A 23,101-nucleotide genomic window follows, 5' to 3' on the forward strand; every position below is an offset into this window, starting at 1 on the left:
CCACCCGCAATGGGGGCATCCCTGAGGAAGTGCAGAAGGCATCTGGAATTTCAGGGCACCGAGAAATGCCTCCAGGGAAGCATCACCTACTTGCCTCACATTCCCCCTCCCCAGCCTGCTCAGGAAAGTGCCCAAGAGGACAGAAGGCAGATCCCCCACATCCTCAGCCCAGGTGCTGTGCCAGAGCCAAGGCCCTCCTGCCTGAACATGCCAGCCTCCCTCTACAGCCTCCTCAGGGTGTCTCTGCAGGGGCACCTAAGCCCCTTGAGAAAAAAAAAACAAAAAAAACAACCCTGTGGAAGGAAGGCCCCTGCAAAGTGAAGGGATGGTTGTAAGTTAAGGCTGAGCTGCCACAAGGGATGGGGGAAGCTGGAATCAACACGGGACACAGATCCAGGAGCAGGTCACCCCAGGGCTGCACCAACCTCCAAAGCAGCCCCAGTGTGGACTCACTTGACATTATTTCCTGGGTACCTCCGGCATGCCACAGTGTTCACATCTGACACAGGAGAGTGTCACAGCTCTCTTTAATCCTCAGGTCAGCCCCTTGGGGCAGCCCGCCCTTATCTGTATCTCATAGAAGAGCAAACAGGCTGGGTAAGAGAAGCGCTGCAGCGGCGTATCACAGCCCTTCCCTTCACCTCAGACCACAGGGGCTTTTCAGTCCTTATTTAAAAACTAGGAGGTTTCCCACCATAAGCATAAAACACATGCTTCTTAGAGAACATCTGGGAAACAGAAGAGGAAAAAGCCACCCACAGACAATCCCTGCTGGCATTTTCCAGGCATTTTTTCTTGCATTATTTAGAGTGATTTATTGAGTGGTCATATTGTCAATGCCATGTGGAATCCTGGCTTTTGATATCAAACACATATATCTGCATTTCTTGACATCTTTCATAAAGGCCATTTTTGATGACTATAAATATTCCATCAAGTAGATGCATCATCGTTTACTTCTTCATGCCCCTAATGTTGGACATGTATGTTATTTCCATGTTCTTTTCATTATTCTATATTTCAACATTCTAAGTAATATGGCAACGAACATGTCTGTGCTCATGTTTTATTATTTCCTTAGGGCAGATCCCCAAATATGAAATTCCTAGGTCAAAGTTTAAGACCATTTTCAGGCTCTTGAGAGTCCCTGGAAGGCTTGGTGTCTAATTCCAACCCTATCATCAAGCTGCTCTGTGGTCCAAGGCAAACACTTGTCTGAGCCATAGATCCTGCATAGGAAAGAAATGGACAGACTAACCCCACACACCAGGGGAAATATTAGTGCAGAATAACCCCTAGCAGGATTTTAACTTCCGGAGGCCACACGGACAAAATCAACTGAAATGTGGGCTGCGCCACCACCTACAGACTTGGGTGACCATGCCTTACCCCGCACATTTGGTCTCTCTCAAGCCCATTTTCATGCTGATTTAGCATAACAGACTGGGCAAGAAAGTCCTTAATTTGCTCCAGATGGGAAGGATTAGTAACAGATCCTTCCAAAGCAAAGGGGAGGTCAACAGGTGAGAGACCAGGAATGCCGGGCACTGCCTTTTAAGGGAATAGGTCCCACCTCCAGCTCTCAAGGCAGAGCAGGCACCATAGTGTCACCGCCCCAGCGGATCCCACAAGCCCCCCACAGCTCACTGGCCTGGGGTGACCGCTTGACCTAATCTTGGCCAATCAGATTCTTTCTCCCAGAAATCTGGAGTTGGGGTCTGGAGACACTGTGTGGATCTGAGCTCCGAGGTAACAGGAAGGAGGCGAGTTGGCAGCATGGCTGACCCGAGTCATGATGGAACCGAGATGCTGCTGCTAAGCCCAGCACACTGGTTTGCAGGGAAGAACAGACAATAAGATGCATATTCACAAAGAACTAGAAACGGCCCTCACGTCTCAGTGCCAGTCCCTGGGAGGGCCAGCTGGACCTCACCTCCTGCTCTGGGAGCCTCTGAGCCTGCCAGCTGTGCCCCATAAAACCCCACCTTCACCTTTACTATCACCAGCTGGCAAGATATTCTGTTTCTGGAACCAAGTGTGCTGAGAACTCCTTGGCCAGACCAACTGGGGGAGTTAACAGAGATACCTTAGAATGTCAGGTACTCAGGTCAATAGAATGGGGCGGGGTGGGGGGGCATGCGCGGGAAGTATAATATTAGAAGAATATTAACAAGTAGATTTTTAAATACTTGCTCCTGGCTGGGCACAGTGGCTCACACCTGTAATCCCAGCACTTAGGGAGGCCAAGGTGGGCAGATCACCTGAAGTCAGGAGTTCAAGGCCAGCCTGACCAACATGGAGAAACCCCATCTCTACTAAAAATACAAAATTAGCCAGGCATGGTGGCGCATGCCTGAAATCCCAGCTACTCAGGAGACTGAGGCAGGAGGATCGCTTGAACCCAGAAGGCAGAGGTTATGGTGAGCTGAGATCACACAATTGCACTCCAGCCTGGGCAACAAAAGCAAAACTCTGTCTCAAAACAAAACAAACAAAACGTTTGCTCCTGTATCCTTCCCTATAACTATCTCCAAGGTGAGCCCAGATACCAGGACAAACAACCAGATCAACAAGGTTTGTTGAATCATTTCCCCAAGACAGTGCCCATTTTGAGATGGCCTGACCTGGAGGCCACAAAATGCCTTGGCTTCAATGCAAATGAAGCAGGGCACACCACGTGGGAGTCCTGCCAGAGCCCTGCAGGAGTGCTCCCAGTTTGCATGCCTTGCTTACAGATGAGCTAAAGAAGAGTCTCCCTTCACCCAAATCCTGCTATGCTCCTGGATGCCAAGAGTTAAGAACCTGATTCCTGGAAAGAAAAGGCAGTGTTAGGGAGAAGTTCTGGCTCTAGAGCCTAGAAACGTCCCCCAAAGGGCCACCAAGACTTCCACTCCCCTTCTGGAAGTCCCTCTGTTGGCTGCCAACCACCCCTTCCCCAAAGCAGCTGGCCTGGGACCACTACAATGAGGATATCCAATGTGTCTGGAGCCCTCTGCCTCCCAGTCCCATAGGGTGCCAAGACCAGGTGTCACACAGACTGCTGTCCTCTGCAAAGGCTTTCTGCTCCTTGAATGAATCTCCTTGTGCCAGCTTTTGGTTATAGAATCTGGTTATTTAATACTCATTAAAATATAGATGTCCTTTCCTCTAGGACTCCTGGAAAATATGAAACCATGAAGAGGGCAGGACTAGGAGTCAGAGGGCTTCATCCTAACTCTCGGGAAGTCACTTCCTCTTTCCAACCTGCCTCGCTGGCAGTAATGCTGGGAGATATTGCTTGCTTCACAGCCACATGTGTCAGGCAAGACATCAAGCACAGGAGCACCAACTTCACCAAGGAGCTATTTGCTCACCATGAGTTACCAGGGGCACGATGGATGAACATCTGCTGCTGGCCGGCTGCGGGCTTGATTGTGATCCGTTCATGGTACCAGTTCAGACTCCTGCTAGCCCTACCATGTATGGGTTAGAGAAATAGGCTCTGAACAATGAAACCACCTAGTGTTATGCCTTGAAGAGCCCAGGACCACCTGACCCTCCACTTTCTGCTTCCCAAGCCACCTTTCATTCCAGGGGGGGATCCAAGTTTCCCAGACACAGACCAAGAAGACAGCCAATTTGTCACTTTCCTCAGGAAGGAACACAGGGGTGTGCAAGGCACCAATGTCCCGAGAGAAGGGTGGACTCGAGTAAAGGAGGGAGGGAGTCCCCCGCAGAGCTATCCTTTATCCCCAAGGGCTGGTGGAAGGTTCTGACAAAAGAAGTCAGCTCCCCCCTAAAAATGAATATGGCTGGAGATGATCTCAAGTAAAGGGCTGGAAGTTGCTGGATTCAGATTCACATGATGGGTCTCAGAGATTTTAAAATCAATGAGGGAGAGCGAAAGTGGGCACCCAGGGCTTGATGGCAACTGTGCAGTATACATACACCTTGATCCCTGTGGAGGGCATCAGATCAAAATGGGAAGGAGAAAGGACCCAAGTAGGCAAATCACACCAGGAGGGTGACAGCAAAAGCTTGAAAGGTTAAGAGGACTCAGGAGAGGAAAAGAATTGCAGAATTGAGACCAAGAGAAAAGACGTTCAAGACAAATATTTGCAGAAAGGTAGAGCTGTGATAACATTTGCAAGTCAGCAGAGAGAAAACAGGAGCTGCTGGGGCCAAGATAGGGCAAGGCCAGCTGCTTGCATGTGGCCAGCAACAGCATGGACCACACAATCCAGTGCATGGCCCTCAGGCTCAACAGACATCACTATGGATGCACCTGCTGGAAAGAATCCTCGGCCTTTCACAGTCACATAGGGAAAAATTAAGCACCCGCGGTGTGTGTCTGGCACAGAATGGATTGGCCAAGCTACCAATTACAGGAAACTGGAGGAGAAGGCCCAACTCAAGCCCAAGGATGGTGGCAAAGACCAGCAAAAGAGAGCATCACTAAGGGTCGCTGTGGAATGGTCTCCGGGCCAGGAGGAGAAAGCAACAGGAAGTGATCAGAGAGACCATTTAAACAGACTGAAAATTAGAGTTCCATTGTAAAGACAAAAGCTTGGCCAGGCGCAGGGGCTCACGCCTGTAATCCCAGCACTATGGAAGGCTCAGGCCGGTGGCTCGCTTGAGCCCAGGAGTTTGAGACCAGCCTGCACAACATGGCAAAATCCCATTTCCGCAAAACGTTTAAAAAATTAGCCAGGCATGGCAGTGCACACCTGTAGTCCCAGCTACTCTGGAGGCTGAGGTGAAAGGATAGCTTGAGCCCAGAAGATTGAGGCTGCAGTAAGCCAAGATCATGCCACTGTACCCAGCCTGGGTGACAGAGCAACATCTCATCTCAAAAATAAATTAATAAATAAATAAAAGTTTGAAGGTAAGGTCAACAACAAATTCTGGAGATCACTGGGCTTAGGGAGAGGTCTGGAAATCATGACAGAGGCAGAAAGAACTAGCTATGTTTAATCAGAGGAGACAAAACCCAGCCCCAGACTCTCAGAGCCCATGGTCATACCCCTTAGCCCTCAGGTAACCACAGGTTGCCACCTCCCACCCAACCCACACCCCTCAGTCTTACCTACATTGCTTATTACCCCGTTCTCTACCTAGGTGCTGTCTCCTTCAGGAATGAACCAGCAGTGCCATGCCAGGCATGCAGGAGGCCCCGCCAGTGGTTCTTAAGGTCATTAAAGACAGCAATTAAGGGAACTAAAAAACTTCCCAACTCAAAACTCAAAAACCTGACAGCCCTCCAAAAGCTAGGTAGTTAGAGAAAGCAAAAATAAGAAAATATAAGTTATTGGAGAGCATATTTAGGGCCCAAAGTAACAAATTTTTCTAATTGACTTATTTGTCCACTGATAGAATTGATTGTCTGCAGAGGTGATGGGCTCTCCATCACTAGAGGTAGGCAAGCAAAGACTGCAGGACCATATGCTAAGGAGCTGCAGAAGACATACCTTAGATCATCTCAAAGGCCTTACCCAACCCAAGATCCCATAAAATAAAACATGGTAGAAAAATTACAGACACATGTGGCGAATCATGGTGCAGCAGAACTATCCTTTAAAGTTGAAGGAAGTATTGACAGCAAATAAAAATACAACTTTATGCCATGGTTAATAACCTTACAGACCTCATGACCCTAAAAGGTAGAAAGAGCTGGAAATAGAAATAGGTTCAAGAAGGGTTTAATTGAATGAACAAATATTCAGCTCCCTGCAGGTTATCAAAGACTTGGTGAGAGATGGGTAAGAATGACCCCTTGTAAAGGCTGGCATCGCCGTCCATAAGCATGCCTGCCTGCAGAACACCCTTGTACCCATTCTGCCAGCAGCAGCTCACAAATCTGGATGAACTGCAGGTTCTTCCAAGTGCTTGCCATGGAGAAATACCCTGCACAGCACCCTCCTATAGAAAGGGCCTGGCCTTCGATGTCCTGGACCATTCCTGCCGGGGGAGGAGTGCAGGGTCAAGGTCATGGGAACATCCAGGCCCCACTGACCGAACACTGTGCCTCCCACAGGGTGAGAGACAAAACCACAGGGGGAGCTTTCTGGCCACAGAGAGTCACTCACAGTCTTGACAAAGCCTGGTTGTTCTGGAACAGCAGTTCTGGTAACATGTGCAGCTGGTTTCGGTTCAGTCGCCTAAAAAAGAGAAGAATTGGAAATCACCGAGACGGCCAGGAAATCCAAAGGACTTCTCAGAAAGTGCCAGATGGATTCAGAGGCAGAAGGCCCAGTGTTCAAATCCTAACAGGGTCTATGTGGCATCCCAGGGAAATTACCTTCTCTGGGCCTCAGTTCTTGATCTGTAAAGTGAAGATTCCACCACCCAGCACACAGGAAGGATAGGAACAGAGTGTCTGTGGAAGCCCTGACCAGCACCTCTCCTTCCACTCTTTCTTCCCATAGCCATCGTCATCATCACTTCACATCTGCAAGCCCTGTGTGGCTTACAAGGCACTGATTCTAAAGCCATCTCCCCCTGTGAGTTGGAAACCTGACTACACTTGAAATGGGAGACATGCCCTAATGGCCACACAGCCCCAATTTCATCCACATTTGGCTCAACAGAGGTTTCACTTTCTTTTCATTGTTTGCTTTGGGTCTTTTTTCAAAATGAAAATAGCGGCCAGGGGCAGTGGCTCATGACTGTAATCCCAGCACTTTCAGAGACCGAGGTGGGTGGATCACCTGAGGTCAGGAGTTGGAGATCAGCATGGCCAGGATGGTGAAACCCTGTCTCTACTAAAAATACAAAAATTAGCTGGGCACGGTGGCAGGCGCCTATAATCCCAACTACTCAGGAGGCTGAGGCAGGAGAATCGCTTGAACCTGGGAGATGGAGGTTGCAGAGAGCTGAGATCGCATGACTGCACTCCAGCCTGGGCGACAGAGCAAAAGTCTTTCTCAAAGGAAAAAAAGAAAGAAAATAGCTTTATTGACTTTTTTTTTTTTTTAGATGGAGTCTCTCTCTGTTGCCTAGGCTGTGGTGCAGTGGTATGATCTTGGCTCGCTGCAACCTCTGCCTCCAGGGTTCAAGCGATTGTCCTGCCTCAGCGTCCTGAGTAGCTGGGATTACAGGAGTGCGCCATCACACCCAGCTAATTTTTATATTTTTAGTAGAGACAGGGTTTCACCATGTTGGCCAGGCTGGTCTAGAACTCCTGACATTGTGATCTGCCCACCTTGGCCTCCCAAGTGCTGGGATTACAGGCATAAGCCACCGAGCCTAGCAGATTATTTTTATCATTAATAAAAATGCATGCTCAGCCAGGCGTGGTGGCATGCACCTGTAATCCCAGTTACTCGGGAGGCTGAGGTGGGAGAATCACTTGAACCTGGAAGGTGGGGGGTATAGTGAGACGAGATCACGCTACTGTACTCCAGCCCAGGTAACAGAGTGAGACCCTGTCTCAAAAAAAAAGCATGCTCAAGGATTACATGGCTCATGCCTGTAATCCCGGCACTTGGGGAGACCAAGGGGGAGGATTGCTCAAGGCCAGGGCTTGAGATTCACCTCCGTAACAAAAAGAAACCTCATCTCTACAAAAAATACAAAAAAATTAGCTAGGCATCACAGCTCAGGCCTGTAGCCCCAGGGAGGTCTGAGGGGGTATTAGAACCAATCCCCCATGGATACCAAAGGACAACTGTATGATAAACCATATCAGGCAAAAGCTTTCTTCCAGAGAGAAGGGGAAAATATTACTTCCATGTAGCCAGCAGTAATTGGTCTGTGGTTATCTCCTAGAAGGTTATCCTTCATCTAATATGTGAGAAAGGCCATCGCCACCACACGGGGTACCGTCATGTTCCCCATAGTACAGACAATTAAATCAACATTCAGAGACCCACTGGAAGTTTACTTTTTTTTTTTGAGACAGAGTCTTGCTCTGTTGCCCAGGCTGAAGTGTAATGGCACAATCTTGGCTCACTGCAACCACTGCCTCCTGGGTTCAAGCAATCCTCCTGCCTCAGTCTCCTGAGTAGCTGGGATTACAGGCACACAACACCACGCCCGGCTAATTTTTGCATTTTTAGTAGCGATGGGGTTTCACCATATTGGCCAGGCTGGTCTCAAACTCCTGATCTCATGATCCACCTGCTTCGACCTCCCAAAATGCTGGGATTACAGGCTTGAGCCACCGCACCCATAGGAAGTTTACTTTTCAGGGCAGGCTCCAAAGGAAACACTTCATTGCCTTGGGGGGAACAAAAATCAATATAATCCTTAAAGCAACAGAAGTAGACATCAGAAAGCCCCAAATTCCTTATCCTTGGTCCAATAAATTAATCCTGTATTTACACTGTCTAGTAATCACTGTTTTTCATTTTGTTTTGTTTTCCCCCCAAGACTTTCTCATTTTTCTGGCTTCTGGTTCTGAAAATTATTTAGGAGGAAAAGGGAAAATGGAAAAGGGAAACTAAAATTTTTAGTTTAAAATGGAAAATTACAGGACACTAAAGAAAGGACCCCACATGGCGAGGGACATGCAGATTGCTGAGAATGATTATGACGGTAGTCGTGGCTACCATCATAATCAGTCCTTACTAGGTGCCAGGCACCGATGCAAATGCATTATGGCTATTACCTGATCACAGGCAGGAAAGAAGAATGTAAAGGTAAGCCTCTTTCTTTTGGAAGTGACAACAGCACTTTGCAGTCATGCACTCACCCTCCCGACTCCCAACAACCCACCCCCCCACCAAAGGTTTCCTGCCACCACCTCGACACGTGGCTTGGCTCTTCACAAGTGACCAAGATAGGTTTGCTGACTTTGTTGAGTTGCCCATCTTTGAAAAGTGAGAGAAGAGGAATGCCAACAGGTAAGTGAGTCACTCAAGCCATTACTGGATGGTAGATGTAGGATCCTGAAGCTTGCCTTTCTCTACTCCCCACCCTGGCTGCTCCCATGTTATGATCTTGGCCATGGTACAGTGCCAGGCCATCTCCCAGGGTGACTGGGCACATTCCACTCCTTCCCAGCTGCAGACCCGCTGAGGCCACACTGTCCTGAGCCCTCGAAGCCAGCTCAGCTGCACACTACTGCATCTACACTGAAGTTTGTAACTGCTTACAAGAGCCAGTTATGTCCACGCCCAAACCTGTTTATGCCAGAGGTACTGTCATTCTAATTATGTCATTTAATTAACTGTTACATACATGAATGAACTACTAGTGGAAAAAAGTCATCTCTATGAACACAAAGTGGAATACATTAGAAAGATTTGATGAAAGAAAAGCTGCTAATTAAACGGCTGTTAAATTAAGTAAAAGATGGGTGGTGGAGCAGGGAGTGGGTGTCATTATAAAAATCAGGAATTCTCCCCGAGATTGCTCCCCGTGGGATTTCCCTTTGGAAAATCTCACTCCACCTTCCAGAAACCAAAACCAAAAATCATAAACAAGGTGTATGTGTGGGTTTAAGCGAGGCAAACAACGCAGAAAGAACGCCAATGTTTCACACCAGAGAAAGACCTTAGCCAAGAAAAGGAGGAGGGGGTCAGTAAATGCACACTTATATGTTTTAACATAAAATGGAATTTCTAAAGAATGTATAGGTTTTTTGTTTTGTTTTGTTTCTTGAGACAGAGTCTTGCTCTGCCGTCGAGGCTGGAGTGTAGCAGCACGATCTTGGCTCACCGCAACCTCCGCCTCCTGGGTTCAAGCGATTCTCCTGCCTCAGCCTCCCGAGTAGCTGGGGTTACAGGCACGTGCCACTGTGCCCAGCTAATTTTTGTATTTTTAGTAGAGATGGCGGTTTCACCATGTTAGCCAGGCTGGTCTCAAACTCCTGACCTCAAGTGATTCACCCATCTCATCCTCCCAAAATGCTGGGATTACAGGTGTGAGCCACTGCACCTGGCCGGAATGTGTGGTTTTTTAATGACTCTGCACTTTAATCACCTGTTCTGATTAACTGATGCACCACTGGTCTCCACCAACTTAGGCGGCAGCTACTAAACTATATTTTTAGCACCACTCAGGAAGATGCCTGCAGGGCTAAAGTCACCACTCACCACTGGGGTCATGTCTTGACCCCCCAGACTCCTCTCCTCCTCCCCTTTCCCAGCACCAGAGGTGGAGCCAGGATGGGTCAGGTCCAAATCAGCCCCTCATAGCCAGGTCATTAACATGTATTTTGTTCTAAGTCTTTTATTTGTTTTTTTTTTTTTGTTTGTTTGTTTTTAATCCTCTCTTGTTCTAAGTCTTTTAAAGAAAACAACTGCAGCATTTGACATCTGGTCTAGCTTTGGGCTTCTTACCATTTCGTTTTCGGCCCGGATGAGGAACTCAAAAGAAAGATTGCCTTGCTTTCTTTCAGGCTGTAGGAGGGCAATGAGGCAATCATATTATTTTCCTTTTATTTAATATCTTATTTTCTTTAATATAAAAATGAAAGGTGAGGTGTCAGGTCATCTTCATTAAAAGCTCAGACTTTGAAGGCAACATGACCCGGGTTCTAGTCCTCTCTTCTGCACAATTAGGGACCAGTGACTTAACCTCTGTGTACCTCTGTTTCTCATCTGTGAAATTCCACTTAGAGCAGTGTTGTTTTAAGGATTAAATGAGATGCTGCTATAGGGCAAAGAGATTACCCGGGGGGCCTGGCATAGAGTGGTGATAGCTATAATCATAATTATCAACGTGTCATAAGAAAACCCATTAAAAGAGAAAAACACAAATAATAAAATTAAAGTTACAATAATCCATCATTCACTATAATGAGATTTAGTTCCAACTGTCTTCTTCCTCCTGTATTCTATCCACATGCAAACTAATTTTAGTAACAATTGTGTTTTACCTTTTCCACTTCACATTATATTTTTAGCACATTTCCATGGCCTTAACCGTTCTTCAAAGATGTGATTTCATATCTTATGTATCCACTAGAATGGGTTTCCAATTTTTTTCTATTTAAATAATGTGCAATGGCTGGGCACAGTGGCTCATGCCTGTAATCCCAGCACTTTGAGAGACTGAAGTGGGCAGATCATGAGGTCAAGAGATCAAGACCACCCTGGCCAACATGGTGAAACTCTGTCTCTACTAAAAATGCAAAAACAATTAGCCAAGTGTGGTGGCATGTGCCTGTAGTCCCAGCTACTTGGGAGGCTGAGGCAGGAGAATCGCTTGAACCCAGAGGTGAAGATGGCAGTGAGCTGAAATCGTGCCACTCCAGCCTGACAGACAGAAAGACTCCATCTCAAAAATAAGTAAACAAATAAATGATGTGCGATTAATATCCCGATATATAATTTTTAGCCATGTCTCTGATTATTTCTTGAAAATAAAATAGACTTTCTGGTTCAAAGAGCATGAACTTTAGGACTCTTTTTTTTTTTCTGTAAAGGACACAGCTGCAAGGACTCTTAATATGTACAGACAAACCCCTTTGCAGAAGGGCAACCCATGGTGACATGAGTGCCCATCCCCCACCTCACCCCACCACGTTCCTTTTATTCATCGTTGCCAAACTGAAATGCAAAAGTTGATCAAGACCCATTTTCAAACTTAAAAGCCCTGTTTGGCAATAAACCATGTGAATCAGAACAGGCCTTTGCCTTCCTATTTCTGTACTGTGGCCCTGTGCACCTAAGACACCAATCCACCAGGGCTTCCCTGATGGGTCCCCTTGGCATATCAGGGCTTCCTTTAAGGACACACAGATCAATGGACAGTCGTTATGCCAGGATGAGATGACAGGAAGAAATTTCACTTCCTCTGTATCATGTAAACATTTAACCATCATGTATGTTCAGGGACAAATAACAGGGACAGTTGCATTGAGAATATGGGGTGGGGACCCACTCCAGGTTTCTTTGTGACCATGCCCTGTGACCACTTTCACAGCTGCAGCTGCTCCTGGCTCCATCACCTGATGGAGGCAGGCTGGGCATGGGGTCCCCTCCCCTGAGCGCCCTCATCCACAGCAGCAGCTTGGCCTGCCAGCTCCCTCTCATGCCAGCCCCCCACCCTCCAACCCGCACCCCACCAGGACTCACAGCCGCTCCAGCTCCTTCATGTCATCAAAAGCCCCGCGTTCCACTGCTCCAATCTGGTTCTCCATCAGCTGCCTGGGGAAGCAAAGAGACAAGGACAGCTACAGGGTATAGGACAAAGGCTGCTAGAAGAAGTGGGCGTGACAGAGGGGCAGAGGCACACTCTGCCAGGGCAGTGTTGGCAAGGGAGTGAGACAGAAGCCATGCCCAAGCCTCACACAGGCCCATGCCTGGCCGGAGTGGACACAATTTCCTCACACCTTTGCAAATTCCCCAACACGGGCTTCTCAGGCTCTCAACATCTTACCTCACCACAAAATGCACTTGCAGCCCCACGACCCTCTGAAGCTGCCTTCCAAGGCAGAAGTCCACGGGGCACCCAAGCACCAGGTCTCAGCTCCAATCAGGCTCCAGGGAGCCTGGCCCAGCAGCAGGCAGCACAGGCTGGCTTGAGCTGCTGGCGCACATGCCCTGGCCTCTTGGGGCCCTGAAGGCATGTGTCCAAGGGACAGAGCAGGGGAACCGGCCAGTATCAGGGGAGGGGAGCCTGTGCCAAGTGGGCAGAGCCCACACAGGCAGCAACACACTCTACAATTGGCAGATAACACCCTCTCTGCCTGCACCTCACCCTGCCTGGCCCCATCTGCTGAAGAAAAGAGCGGGGTACCCACGCCAATCAAACCACCTGGCTCTGTGGGACTCTGCATCCCCTCGCCGCCAACATGCCTGAAACCCAGAGCATCCAGCTGGTGGGGCACAGATTGATTGTTGCATGATAACTTTTGAGATAGTCAAGTATGTTTGTCCCCCTGCACCTGTCCCTCTCCACCCGTGAGCAGGTGGCTTGCGTACCCCTGCATGGGCCTCAGAAGATGATGGGGGCAGGGCAGGGGGAACCGACACCAGGCACTTCTCTTTCTCTGCTTTGTTTCCAAAAACCTGAAGTGTGAGAAGCTCCTGCTGGAGGCCTGGGGGCAGAGAGGAGGGGAATCCCAGGAGAGAGGATGGGCTTCCCGCAGCAGACAGAGTCTGGGAGTCAGAAGGGACTCCCAGAGCCTGGGAAGGGCAGAGGTCGGGGGTTCTGGAGTAGATCCCCGCCCAGTGGCCTGTCAGCTCTGACCTCAGAGACAATTGCTCATGAGGTCCCTGATCCTCCAGAAACCCTCAGAACTGCAGAGCTGGGAGTTCTGAAAGAATGAGGTCCTAGGACCCTTGCACTCCCCTGGATCACAGGGCGACGGACCTTATGATGAGTTCAGACTCAAGACTCAACATCACCCCACCTGACACCCCTCAGGATGTCTTGCCAAGACTAACTCCACAGTGGAGAGGCCCAGCCAGCCCACCACCCTACCACCCACAGCCAGGGCCCTGCCAAGGACAGCTGTGGCATTCTTGGGGGTGGGATGGGAGGGAGCACCCCATACTCACAGCACCCGCAGCTGCTTGAGCCCCGCAAAGTCATTCTTATGGATCCGAGTGATGTTGTTGCCATTGAGTTCCCTGGAGGAGGAAGGAGAGAAGGAAGCAGGGAGGTGACCCGGGGGGCCCCCAGGCCAGGGTCTCTGCTCCAGGCACCCTCCCCGTCTGGCTCGCCAGTCATCTCATCAGTGGGGCTGGGGGCTTCTGTGAGTTGAGTCTGTGTCAAGGCCCAACAAGCAGGGCCCTCTTCCCAGCAGACATCCAACCAACTGAAGTCATAGGTGCAGGACGCACCACTGGGGGTATCGTTTCCAAAAATGTGGTTTCCACCCTGACGCAGCTCAGTCTGGTTGGAGATGAGACATTCACCCAGGGAGGAATCTGGAAACTAGTCAAGGAGAGAGGCTATTCAGGCAGAATCCTCGCTGAACCTGTTTCCTTATCTATAAAATGGGGGCAACAACTGTGTCTACCTCATAGGGTTAGCAGAGGTATAAGCAAGTAAAGGGCATCACCTGCACTTGCAAAAGGGCCCCATGGGGACACCAGTGTTATCATCTGGTGGCACTGGCTCCTGCGAGCTGTCCGTATCTAAGCAGGAGAGAGCAGGGAGGGCAATGCAATTTTAAAGGACTGAGGAAGCGGGACACAAGCTGAAACCCAAAAGACAGGGAAGAACCGCACACGACAACAGGAAGGGAGCTGATGTGCCCCGAGGACCACACTGCATCTGGCCTGGAGTAGCTGAGGGCCGAAGCAGACAGCAGACAGGCGGAGAGTTGGGAGCTGTGGGAAGCAGGGATGGGAGAAGCCGGGCCCAGATCACAGAAGGCCAGAGAGTGCAAACAGAGGAGAAACCAGGGCAAGCGGAGGTTCTGGGCGGGGAGGATGGGGCATTGCCAGGGGGCCAGTCCTGCAGCGGTGAGCAGGAGGGCAGGCCAGGAAGCGAGGCCCCCTCCCCCACCGTCATTGGGGCCCTGGGGCCAGACCAACCGCTCCTCCTCTCACACATGCTGGGCTGCCTGGCACCTCCTTCCTTCCAAGGCCACCTTGGACCCACCTGAAGAGCTGTCTGCCCAACCTAGCCTCACTCAGTCTCACCAAAGCAGGCCATTCCAGGAGTGACGTTCTCCTCACTGAGCCCCACACAGCAGAATCTCCCTCAGTCCTCACTTCAGCTGTCCCTTGTAGCATCTGTCTCCCTGGGGCAGCTCCCCGCTTGCCTCCTCCTCTTCCTCAACACTGTCACCAGTGTGCTTTGCAAAACCTAACTGGACCTACCCCAATACACACACATGCACAGGCACACACATGGGCACATGCATACTCACACATGCGCGCGCGCGCGCGCACACACACACACACACACACACACTCCATGTTCACCTGCAGCCCAGTCTTCTCACTTAGCCAGCTTTAGTCAAAAGTTCTGGGTATAGCCATGAGCTCAACCCACGTCCAAGCTACTTTGAGAAACAAAGCCCCTGTCCTCCAGGTGTTTAGAAAGTGCTTGGTCTGGGTGATGTTCTAGGGTTGCTTCCACTAAGATCAACAACACACAGATTCCTCTTCTGCATCATCCACGATCCAGGCATTATACACACCCTCACACAATGCAAGAAAGTGGTAAAACCATGTTCATCCTTCAGATGAAAGTGGCTCTAAGAGGCTAGGTATCTTCCCGAGGTCACCTGCTGGTAATTGACAGAGCAGGGATCTGAACCCATGGTCATCTGACCCGCCGGCCCAGGCTTTTTCTACCAGGTCAGGCTGTCTCAACACTCAACACATCCTCTCGATGCCCTTCCCTTGGGCCCGGCTCCTGATCCTCAGAAGCAGCTGCAAAAACTCGTTCCCTGCTCCACATTGCTTTCCTAACAGGATTTCTCAGAAGGGCCTGAGGCCTTTCGGTGCTAACATAAGCCACTGGTTAGAGCCCCGGACTGAGCTGCCTCCCTGCTACAAGGACACCTTCTCCGAATGAGATGGCTCTGCTCAATGTAAAGATCATTTTTCAATGAACTAAATATTATTTCCAGAAACAGCCGCTCTGAGCCCCACTGTGTTGTACCCCAACCTGCTCCCTCTGCACCCTGGCCTTTCTTCAAACACTGAATGTCATCATGAAGTCCTTTAAAAGTGGTTCTATTCCCAAGCAGGGCTGGTTTTCTTTGGGCTGAAATGTTTATCCCCAAACCTAAAACCACAAGGCATTTTTGGTTGTTGTTTTTCTATTATAAAAATATGTCATCAATGATTATAAGAGCAACAATCTTAAACAACTTAACCAGATGCTAGTAGAGCATTGCTTGATTGAACTCAGCACATGTACGAAACTGAATACCATGTGGCCATTTAAAACGGTACGGTTCTATTTGTCTTGACAACAAAAATTGTGCATGACACAGAATGTGGGAAAAGGTCACAAGACAACCCTTTTCTATGAACCTGCTTGATATGGTTTCGCTGTGTACCCACTCAAATTTCATCTTGAACTGTAGCTGCCATGATCCCCATGTGTCATGGGCGGGGCTCGGTGGGAGGTGATTAAATCATCTGGGCAGGTCTTTCCCATGCTGTTCTCCTGAGAGTGAATGAGTCTCATGAGATCTGATGGTTTTATAAAGGGCAGTTCTCCTGCATTTCTCCTTGCTGCCGCCATGTGAAGAAGAATGTGTTTGCTTCCCCTTCTGCCATGATTGTAAGTTTCCTGAGACCTCCCCAGCCCTGTGGAAGTGTGAGTCAATTAAACCTCTTTCCTTTATGAAGTACCCAGTCTCGGGTATGTCTTTATTAGCAACATGAGAACGGACTAATACACTGCTTATGTGGAAACACAAACACACACATGAATACACGTATACGAATGAACACAGAATGAGCTGGGGGCTTCGTGCCACATAGTAATGGCTGCTGTCATAGCTGAGTGGTAGGACTCAAGGTGACCTTAGTTTCTTTTTTATACTTTTCTGCAATGTTTTCATCTTTTTAAAGACATCTATCTTTTTACAAACCAACATAATATCCAACATAAAATATCCATAATAGTCAACATATAAATAAAAATTATTGCATTTAAAAATGAGTACTGTGCATATTACTGAATATTTTTCAATTTCCCAAAAAATAAAAAAAAACAAAGTCATACATAATCCCATCACTAAGAAATAACTCCCATTAATGTTCTGAAATATTTGCCCTTAAGCCTGTTTTTGTTGAATACAATTTTTATGTAGTTAAGTCAACAAATGTTTATGGAACACTTTCTATGTGCAAAGTGTTTTTGCAAGGTTCTGAAGATAAGAGGATGAATGAAACATACATGGTACTCCTCCTTCTACAGCCCGATACACTGTGTGTTCTCCACTTAAGATTCCGATCGGCCAGAAAGTGTCCCTTCATTTGGATATATCAAGTTACTGGACCACTCCCTCCCTGATTCCCTGTGACTGGAATCCCTGCACTGTTTAGATATTGTCCAGTTATAAACAATATTTCATAAATCTTGATGGGCATTTGGGAGGAATACATTCCTCCAAAAGGAATTACTTGGTCAAAGGTCATGACCAATCTGATGAATTTTACATATCATTCATCACTCATTCCTTTTCACGGCAACAAAAGCAATTGACTATGACAATTATTCCCATTTCACAGATGACAAAACTGAGGCAAAGACAAACACTGACTTATCTGAACAAGGCAGGACCCAAAATGGAACTCAAGAATCCCTGAGGACAGAAATCCCACTAAGGGGGGACAGAGGTGGAAGGGACATTCTGATAACACCCCGCATTAGCACACCTCTCTTCTCACCCTTTTGTACCAGCCCCCATAATGCCGGTGCAGGGGTGCATTCCCTGGTCCAGCCCCTCCTCCTTACTTCCTATACCCCACTCCACCACCACATAAGACTAAAGATGAATGGGGGGAAAAGACACTGGCACAGACAGCAAGGCAGGCACAGCCTCTCCCTTGAGGTCCTGCTTCCAGGCCAGAATGTCAAAAGAGGCCCAAGCCCACCACAGCCTGCCACCATCAGCCTTGCTCTCTAACGCAGAGCTTGATGCCTCCTCTCAGGAAAGAACCCCTCACCCCAGCCTGAAGCCTGCAAGCTCTCACTAAGCTCCCAGGTCCGAGGGCTGCTGCCTAAGGGGGCATTATTGCCACTTAGCCCGAGAAAGTGACCTCCACTGGGTAACCCACCCTCTCTCCCCCCAGGATCAAATTCACAGCCAGCCACTTGCCCTGAGCAAAGGCTGCTAGAATAAGGCTAGGAGGACATTTTTCTGCCACATCTGATTTGTCCAATAGGAGGTTCTCAATGTTCCCATGGAGCCCCCTCCCCCAACAAGCTGCTAGGGGGAGACTGGGAGATGCTGCTGGGATCTTAAGACCAGGGCAGCCAGGGGAGTGGGGCCACCAGGGTAGGCCCCAGCCTCCAGTCTCAGGAAGATCCCAAGATCCAGACACCACCTGGGGCCCCTGCAGTTTTGCCACCAGAGCCCACACCTCTTCCTGGGCACCTACTGTGTGCAGGCTCTGGGCCTGACCCTAAGCATGCTTCATCTCGTTTCACCCTCATCTTGCAACCTATAAGGGGAGTCATGCTCTCCAACTTGCTAAGGAAGAAACTGAGGCACAGATGCATGAAGCAACTTGCACAGTGCCCACACAGCTAATAAATGGTGGGGCCTGGATTAGCCCCTGGCCCATGTGATTCCACACTGTCTCCTACGTCACAAGTCCTCCTGTTGCTGGACTCTCCCTCTCTCCCCTCATCCCATCCTCTTACCTCGAATGGCCATTCCTTGGACAGAGTTGAAGAGCATAACTTGGGGGCTTTGGAGAGGACATGCCTGCACTGGGGCTCTGTAACAAAACCATGTGCTCTGCCTACACAATAATATCTGGGGCTCCCCAGCCAGGCTGAGCTAAGTGTTCTTAGTCTCCAAAAGTGTGGGCTCTGGAGCCAGACCATTCTGCTTTGAATTCTGGCCCCACCATTACACTGGCTGTGTGACCCTGGACATGTAAGTTAGCTTTTCTATGCCTCAGTTTCCCCATTTATACAACGAGGAGGTGGCAGGACCCACCTCTTGGAGATGTGGTGAGGTTTAAACATCTTGATATTTCTAAAACACCAAGAATAATGCCTGGCACACAATTCGTGCTCTCTATAGCAGTAATACTGGCTGCGATTATCCTTACTAACTGCCACTGTTGTGATTTCCCTCTAGGACCATGGCTCTGCCAAGAGGTGGTATCCCCAGGCTCAGCTCTGACTGGCAGGCCTAGGTTGAACTGGGAGGAGTCAGAGACTCACTTCCCTGCAGGCCGGAGGATAGAAGACCAGAGAAGACACCCTAAGTCGATTCTCCCCTTCCACAAGTGATGAGTTTACACTCATCCTTCTCCCCAAGGAGGAAAAATGCTCCAGTAGCAAATGGCCCTGATTTCCCTCCATTCCTGTGTGGTCCTGGCCTGAAAGGAAAACCTCAGTGGCAAATGATTTGGGAGAAAATCCTCCAAAGCAAAGTTACCAAGGCAAAAACAAAAACACACAAGGATTTCCTGAATCCTCTCAGGAAACAAGAATTTGATCCCCAGTCTCTGGGTGTTTGTGAGAAACCAAAAGAAATGCTGGGATTTCCTGGGGCTGCAGGAATACACTCCCCAGGCCCCTCTGACTGTTTGGGGGGCTCCTGGCACTGCCTTCGCAATTTCTCAAGCTGAAGCTCCAGCCATTCCTGTTCCCTCAGGGACCAGAACGTTCCTTTCTCATCACAGCCTGCAGTGAATGGGGAGGCTCACCCTTCCTGCAGGGTCTCAAAAAAACAAAATTGCACATGCTGTCACTGAATAAGACAAGCCTACTCAGGAACTGTACACCCAGCTCTTTGCTTTGAAATCTTACCCCTGCAGCGCTGAAAGTCTGCAGAGTCAGATGGAGAGAACAGAGGAAAGAAAAATGTCCCTCCCAAGCCGCTGCCCAGACAGCGGTAAAGGGGCCCACAGAGGCTTAACACCCCAGTCTGCAGGCTGGCCCTGGCTGCATTTCTCCCATCCCACCCCCCAGCAACAACACCCACCCCAGTCCTCTATCCTTGAGCCTGAGCCCTGCAACGCCACCTCACAGGCTTCCTGCATTCACCTTGGCCCCCCTCCAATCTGCTCTCCAAGCCACCGCCAGAGTGGTCTTTTCAAGATGCAAATCTGATCATGTTACTCTCCACTTTAAGCCTTCAATGAATCTCCATTGCTCTTGGAATCAAAAAAAAAGTCTCCTTACTGGCCAGGCACAGTGGCTCACACCTGTAATCTCAGCACTTTGGGAGGCTGAGGCAGGTGGGTCACCTGTGGTCAGGAGTTCAAGACCAGCCTAGCCAACATGGCAAAATCCTGACTCTACTAAAAATACAAAAATTAGCCGGGTGTGGTGGCAGGTGCCTGTAATCTCAGCTACTTGAGAGGCTAAGGCAGGAAAATCGCTTGAACCTGGGAGGCGGAGGTTACAGTGAGCCGAGATTGAGCACTGCCCTCCAGCCTGGGCAACAGAGCAAAACTCCGCCCCAACAACAAAAATCTCCTTACTATGAACTACAAGCTCCTGAGTGGCCTGCTTTATGCCCACCAACCCAGCCTGCCCCATGCCTTCTGACTTGCTAATCCCTCTGCCTAGAATGCTTCTTCCTTCCTCTTTGCCTACTAACTCCAATTGGCAAACCTTCCCATCACAGGCCCACAGAGCACCCCAACCCTCTCTTATGTAGCACAAATCAGAGCCAATTTATATTGGTTTTTTTTTTTTGAGACAGAGTCTTGCTCTGTCACCCAGGCTGGAGTGCAATGGTACAATCTCGGCTCACTGCAACCTCCGCCTCCCAGTTTCAAGCTATTCTCATGCCTCCATCTCCCAAATAGCTAGGATTACAGACACTCACTACTATGCCCAGCTAATTTTTTTTTTTTTTTTTTTTTTTGCATTTTAGTAGAGGCAGGGTTTCACCATGTTGGCCCGGCTGGTCTCCAACTCCTGGCCTCAAGTGATCCACCTGCCTCAGCCTCCCAAAGTGCTGGGATTACAAGTGTCAGCCATCTCACCCAGCCAGAGCTAATTTATATTGATTTGGGGGACTCCCTGACTGATGTCCCAGCCTCTACATGAGCTGGAAGCTCCCTGGGGACACAGACTGTGTTTTTCTCACTATTGCATCTCCGGGGTGCAACATAGAACGTGGCACATGATAGATGTTTCAACAAGTGTTTCTTGAATGCAGGAAAGAATTTGCATTAAAACTGACTTTTTAAATCGCATCAGTTGAGTGGGTTTTCCATGTTTATTTCCCTACTCCAAAAATAAAAACACATACATTAAGAAATGCTCTCCTCGGCCAGGTGTGGTGGCTCACTCCTATAACCCCAGTGCTTTGGGAGGCCAAGAGAAGAGAATCGCTTGAAGCCATCCTGGACGACATTGCAAGACCTCATCTCTACAAAGAAAATTTTATTTTAATTAGCCAGTCATGGTAATATCAGCTACTTGGGAGGCTGAGGTGGGAGGATCACTTGAGCCCAGGAGGTTGAGGCTGCAATGAGCTATGATTGCACCACTGTACTACAGCCTGGGCAAGAGAGCAAGACCCTGTTGAAAGAAAAAGAAAGAAAGAGAGAAAGAAAGAAAGAAAGAAAGAAAGAAAGAAAGAAAGAAAGAAAGAAAGAAAGAAAGAAAGAAAAGAAAGAAGGGAGGGAGGAGGAGAGAGAAAGAGAAATGAAGGAACAGAGAGAGAGAAGAAAAGAAGAGAGAGGAAAATAAACATTCTCCCCAAACAGACATCACCCCGAAAAAGCTCCACATGCAGAGGATGCTGCCTTGTCACCAACAACCTTGTCTCTTCCAGGTCCTTCATTCTTATAAGTGAGCCCAATAAGAGAAAGGAAATAGCTCCCTTAGGGTCGAAGCTGCTAAGTGAGACAGTTGGGTGACTCCAGACGCCCTCAGCAGGAAATAGGAAAGGACAGGTGTCTTCCTCCTGCTCAGGGGCTGTCTCAGGCTTCAGGAGCACCAGGGTAGCCAGTGGAATGGGGCAGGTGCCTTCCACAGGGCAGCACTGGCCTGGCTGCTGCATAAATATAAGCTCCACATACTTCTCACAACATCCCTTGGAAGTGGGAGTCTTTGACATTACCTTACAGGTAAGGAAATGGACCCTACAGGTTGAGTGGCAGAGCTGGGAAGCCAATCCACATGGCTCGGTGTTTGGGCCAAATAACTCAGGCCTTGGATACACAGGCCTGGGCTGGAATCCCAGCTCTACCTTTCACTTTTTTAAAAAAACATGGGATCTCATTCTGTGGCTAGAGTGCAGGGGCATGATCACAGCTCACTGCAGCCTTGACCTCCCAGGCTCAAGTGGGGGTGACGAGGATCTGAGCAAAGCCACCATTGGCCTCAAGCAGCCATGAGGCAGGAGGGCCTGAGGGCCCAACGGGCATAGCCCAGAGTTTCGAGAATATGAGGTTATGGGGAAGGGGGGATCACAGAGGGATCCCTGAGAGCATCTGCAAGCCTTGGGCAGGTATTGGGGGCCTCTGAAGTCCTGGAGACCTGAGCCCAGAAGGGCAGAGTGAGCACAGAATCTGACCCCAAGGAACAGGGAGCTGTGGCTCCCAAAGTGCGGAGGCCTCTGGCCAACCTGCCGTGGCCCATAGGGTAGAAGAATAATTATTCCTCAGCCCTTTAATAGGAAATGTCAGCCCCTCAGCCCTAGGGCTTCCACTCTGCTCCTCCATTCCCTTCAGGGTCAGTGCTTCCTTTTGGCCTGGAGTAGCCTGGAGCTCAGCAAGCAGCCCTCTTTCCCTGCCCTTAGCACACGCACCAGGCTCCCAGTCAAATGCCTCTCCTCTAAACCAGCTTCCCCAGGTGCCTGCCTATTCCCTCCTCCAGAGCTCTGACTGTTATTTGGAGCTGCAGTCAATAGGAGGTCCTTTGTCCAAGGCCAGCCTCCCAGCTACCTGTGAGGGGAGAGGCCACAGCTGGTTTCCTCACTGCTGTATCCCCGGCACCTGCAAGGGTGTCTGGTACGTAATAGGTGCTCACTGAATACAGGCTGTGGGAGCAACCCTGCCCACTGAGCCTGGGGGCTGCTGGCACACCATGGGCGAGGCCTTGCATGCACTTCTGTCATCCACCTGGGCCTTCTCCACATCTTCAGGCCTCAGTCGGTGAGGAGCCAGGGCTCCAAGCATCCCAGTCCTCCAACACATCAGGCTGAGCCACAGCCAGACACCAACTCCAGCCTGGGACCACCTGCTGACATGTGACCAGTGCGGAAGCCCTGAGGAGGAAGCAGGGACCCCACGCCAGGGCCCATTTGCTACCAATCCACTCCACCCATGCGCCTGGGCTCCTGGGGTCCCATTTTGTTTCCTTGGCTGGAGAAATAGCAGTCGCTACATTAGTATCCAAACAAGCCAGCTCATTTAAGCCTCACAGTAGTACCTGACTCAAAGGCTCCTTGTCAGACTTGACTGACAGATGAGGGCATGAGGCCTAAAGAATTTCAATGCCCTGTTCCAGGCCACCCAGCTGGTCAAGGAGCAGGACTTGAGCTCTTGCATGTCTGACCCCAGGGCCTAGCTCTTTTTTAAAAAAAATTCTAATTGTTAATTGTGGTTAT

General features: G+C 49.4%; 1 protein-coding gene across 6 annotated transcripts in view; it reads right to left on the reverse strand.

Annotated features, from left to right (window-relative positions):
* Window positions 1-23,101, reverse strand: part of SLIT1 (slit guidance ligand 1) — a 190,196-nt gene that overhangs the window by 155,421 nt on the left and 11,674 nt on the right. For all 6 annotated transcript variants that reach the window (XR_004732101.3, XR_004732100.3, XM_035268647.3 and 3 more), the window contains exons 2-4: window positions 13,431-13,502; window positions 12,003-12,074; window positions 6,066-6,137 (exon numbers count right to left, since the gene is read on the reverse strand). Coding sequence is in view for 4 of the 6 variants with exons in the window: in XM_035268647.3 (XP_035124538.2) it covers window positions 6,066-6,137; window positions 12,003-12,074; window positions 13,431-13,502 (216 nt within the window). In the remaining 2 variants the exon portion in view is untranslated. The remainder of the gene's footprint in view (window positions 1-6,065; window positions 6,138-12,002; window positions 12,075-13,430; window positions 13,503-23,101) is intronic.

This window comes from Callithrix jacchus, chromosome 12, assembly GCF_049354715.1.
Source record: "Callithrix jacchus isolate 240 chromosome 12, calJac240_pri, whole genome shotgun sequence".
In the NCBI taxonomy this organism is placed as follows: Eukaryota; Metazoa; Chordata; class Mammalia; order Primates; family Cebidae; genus Callithrix; species Callithrix jacchus.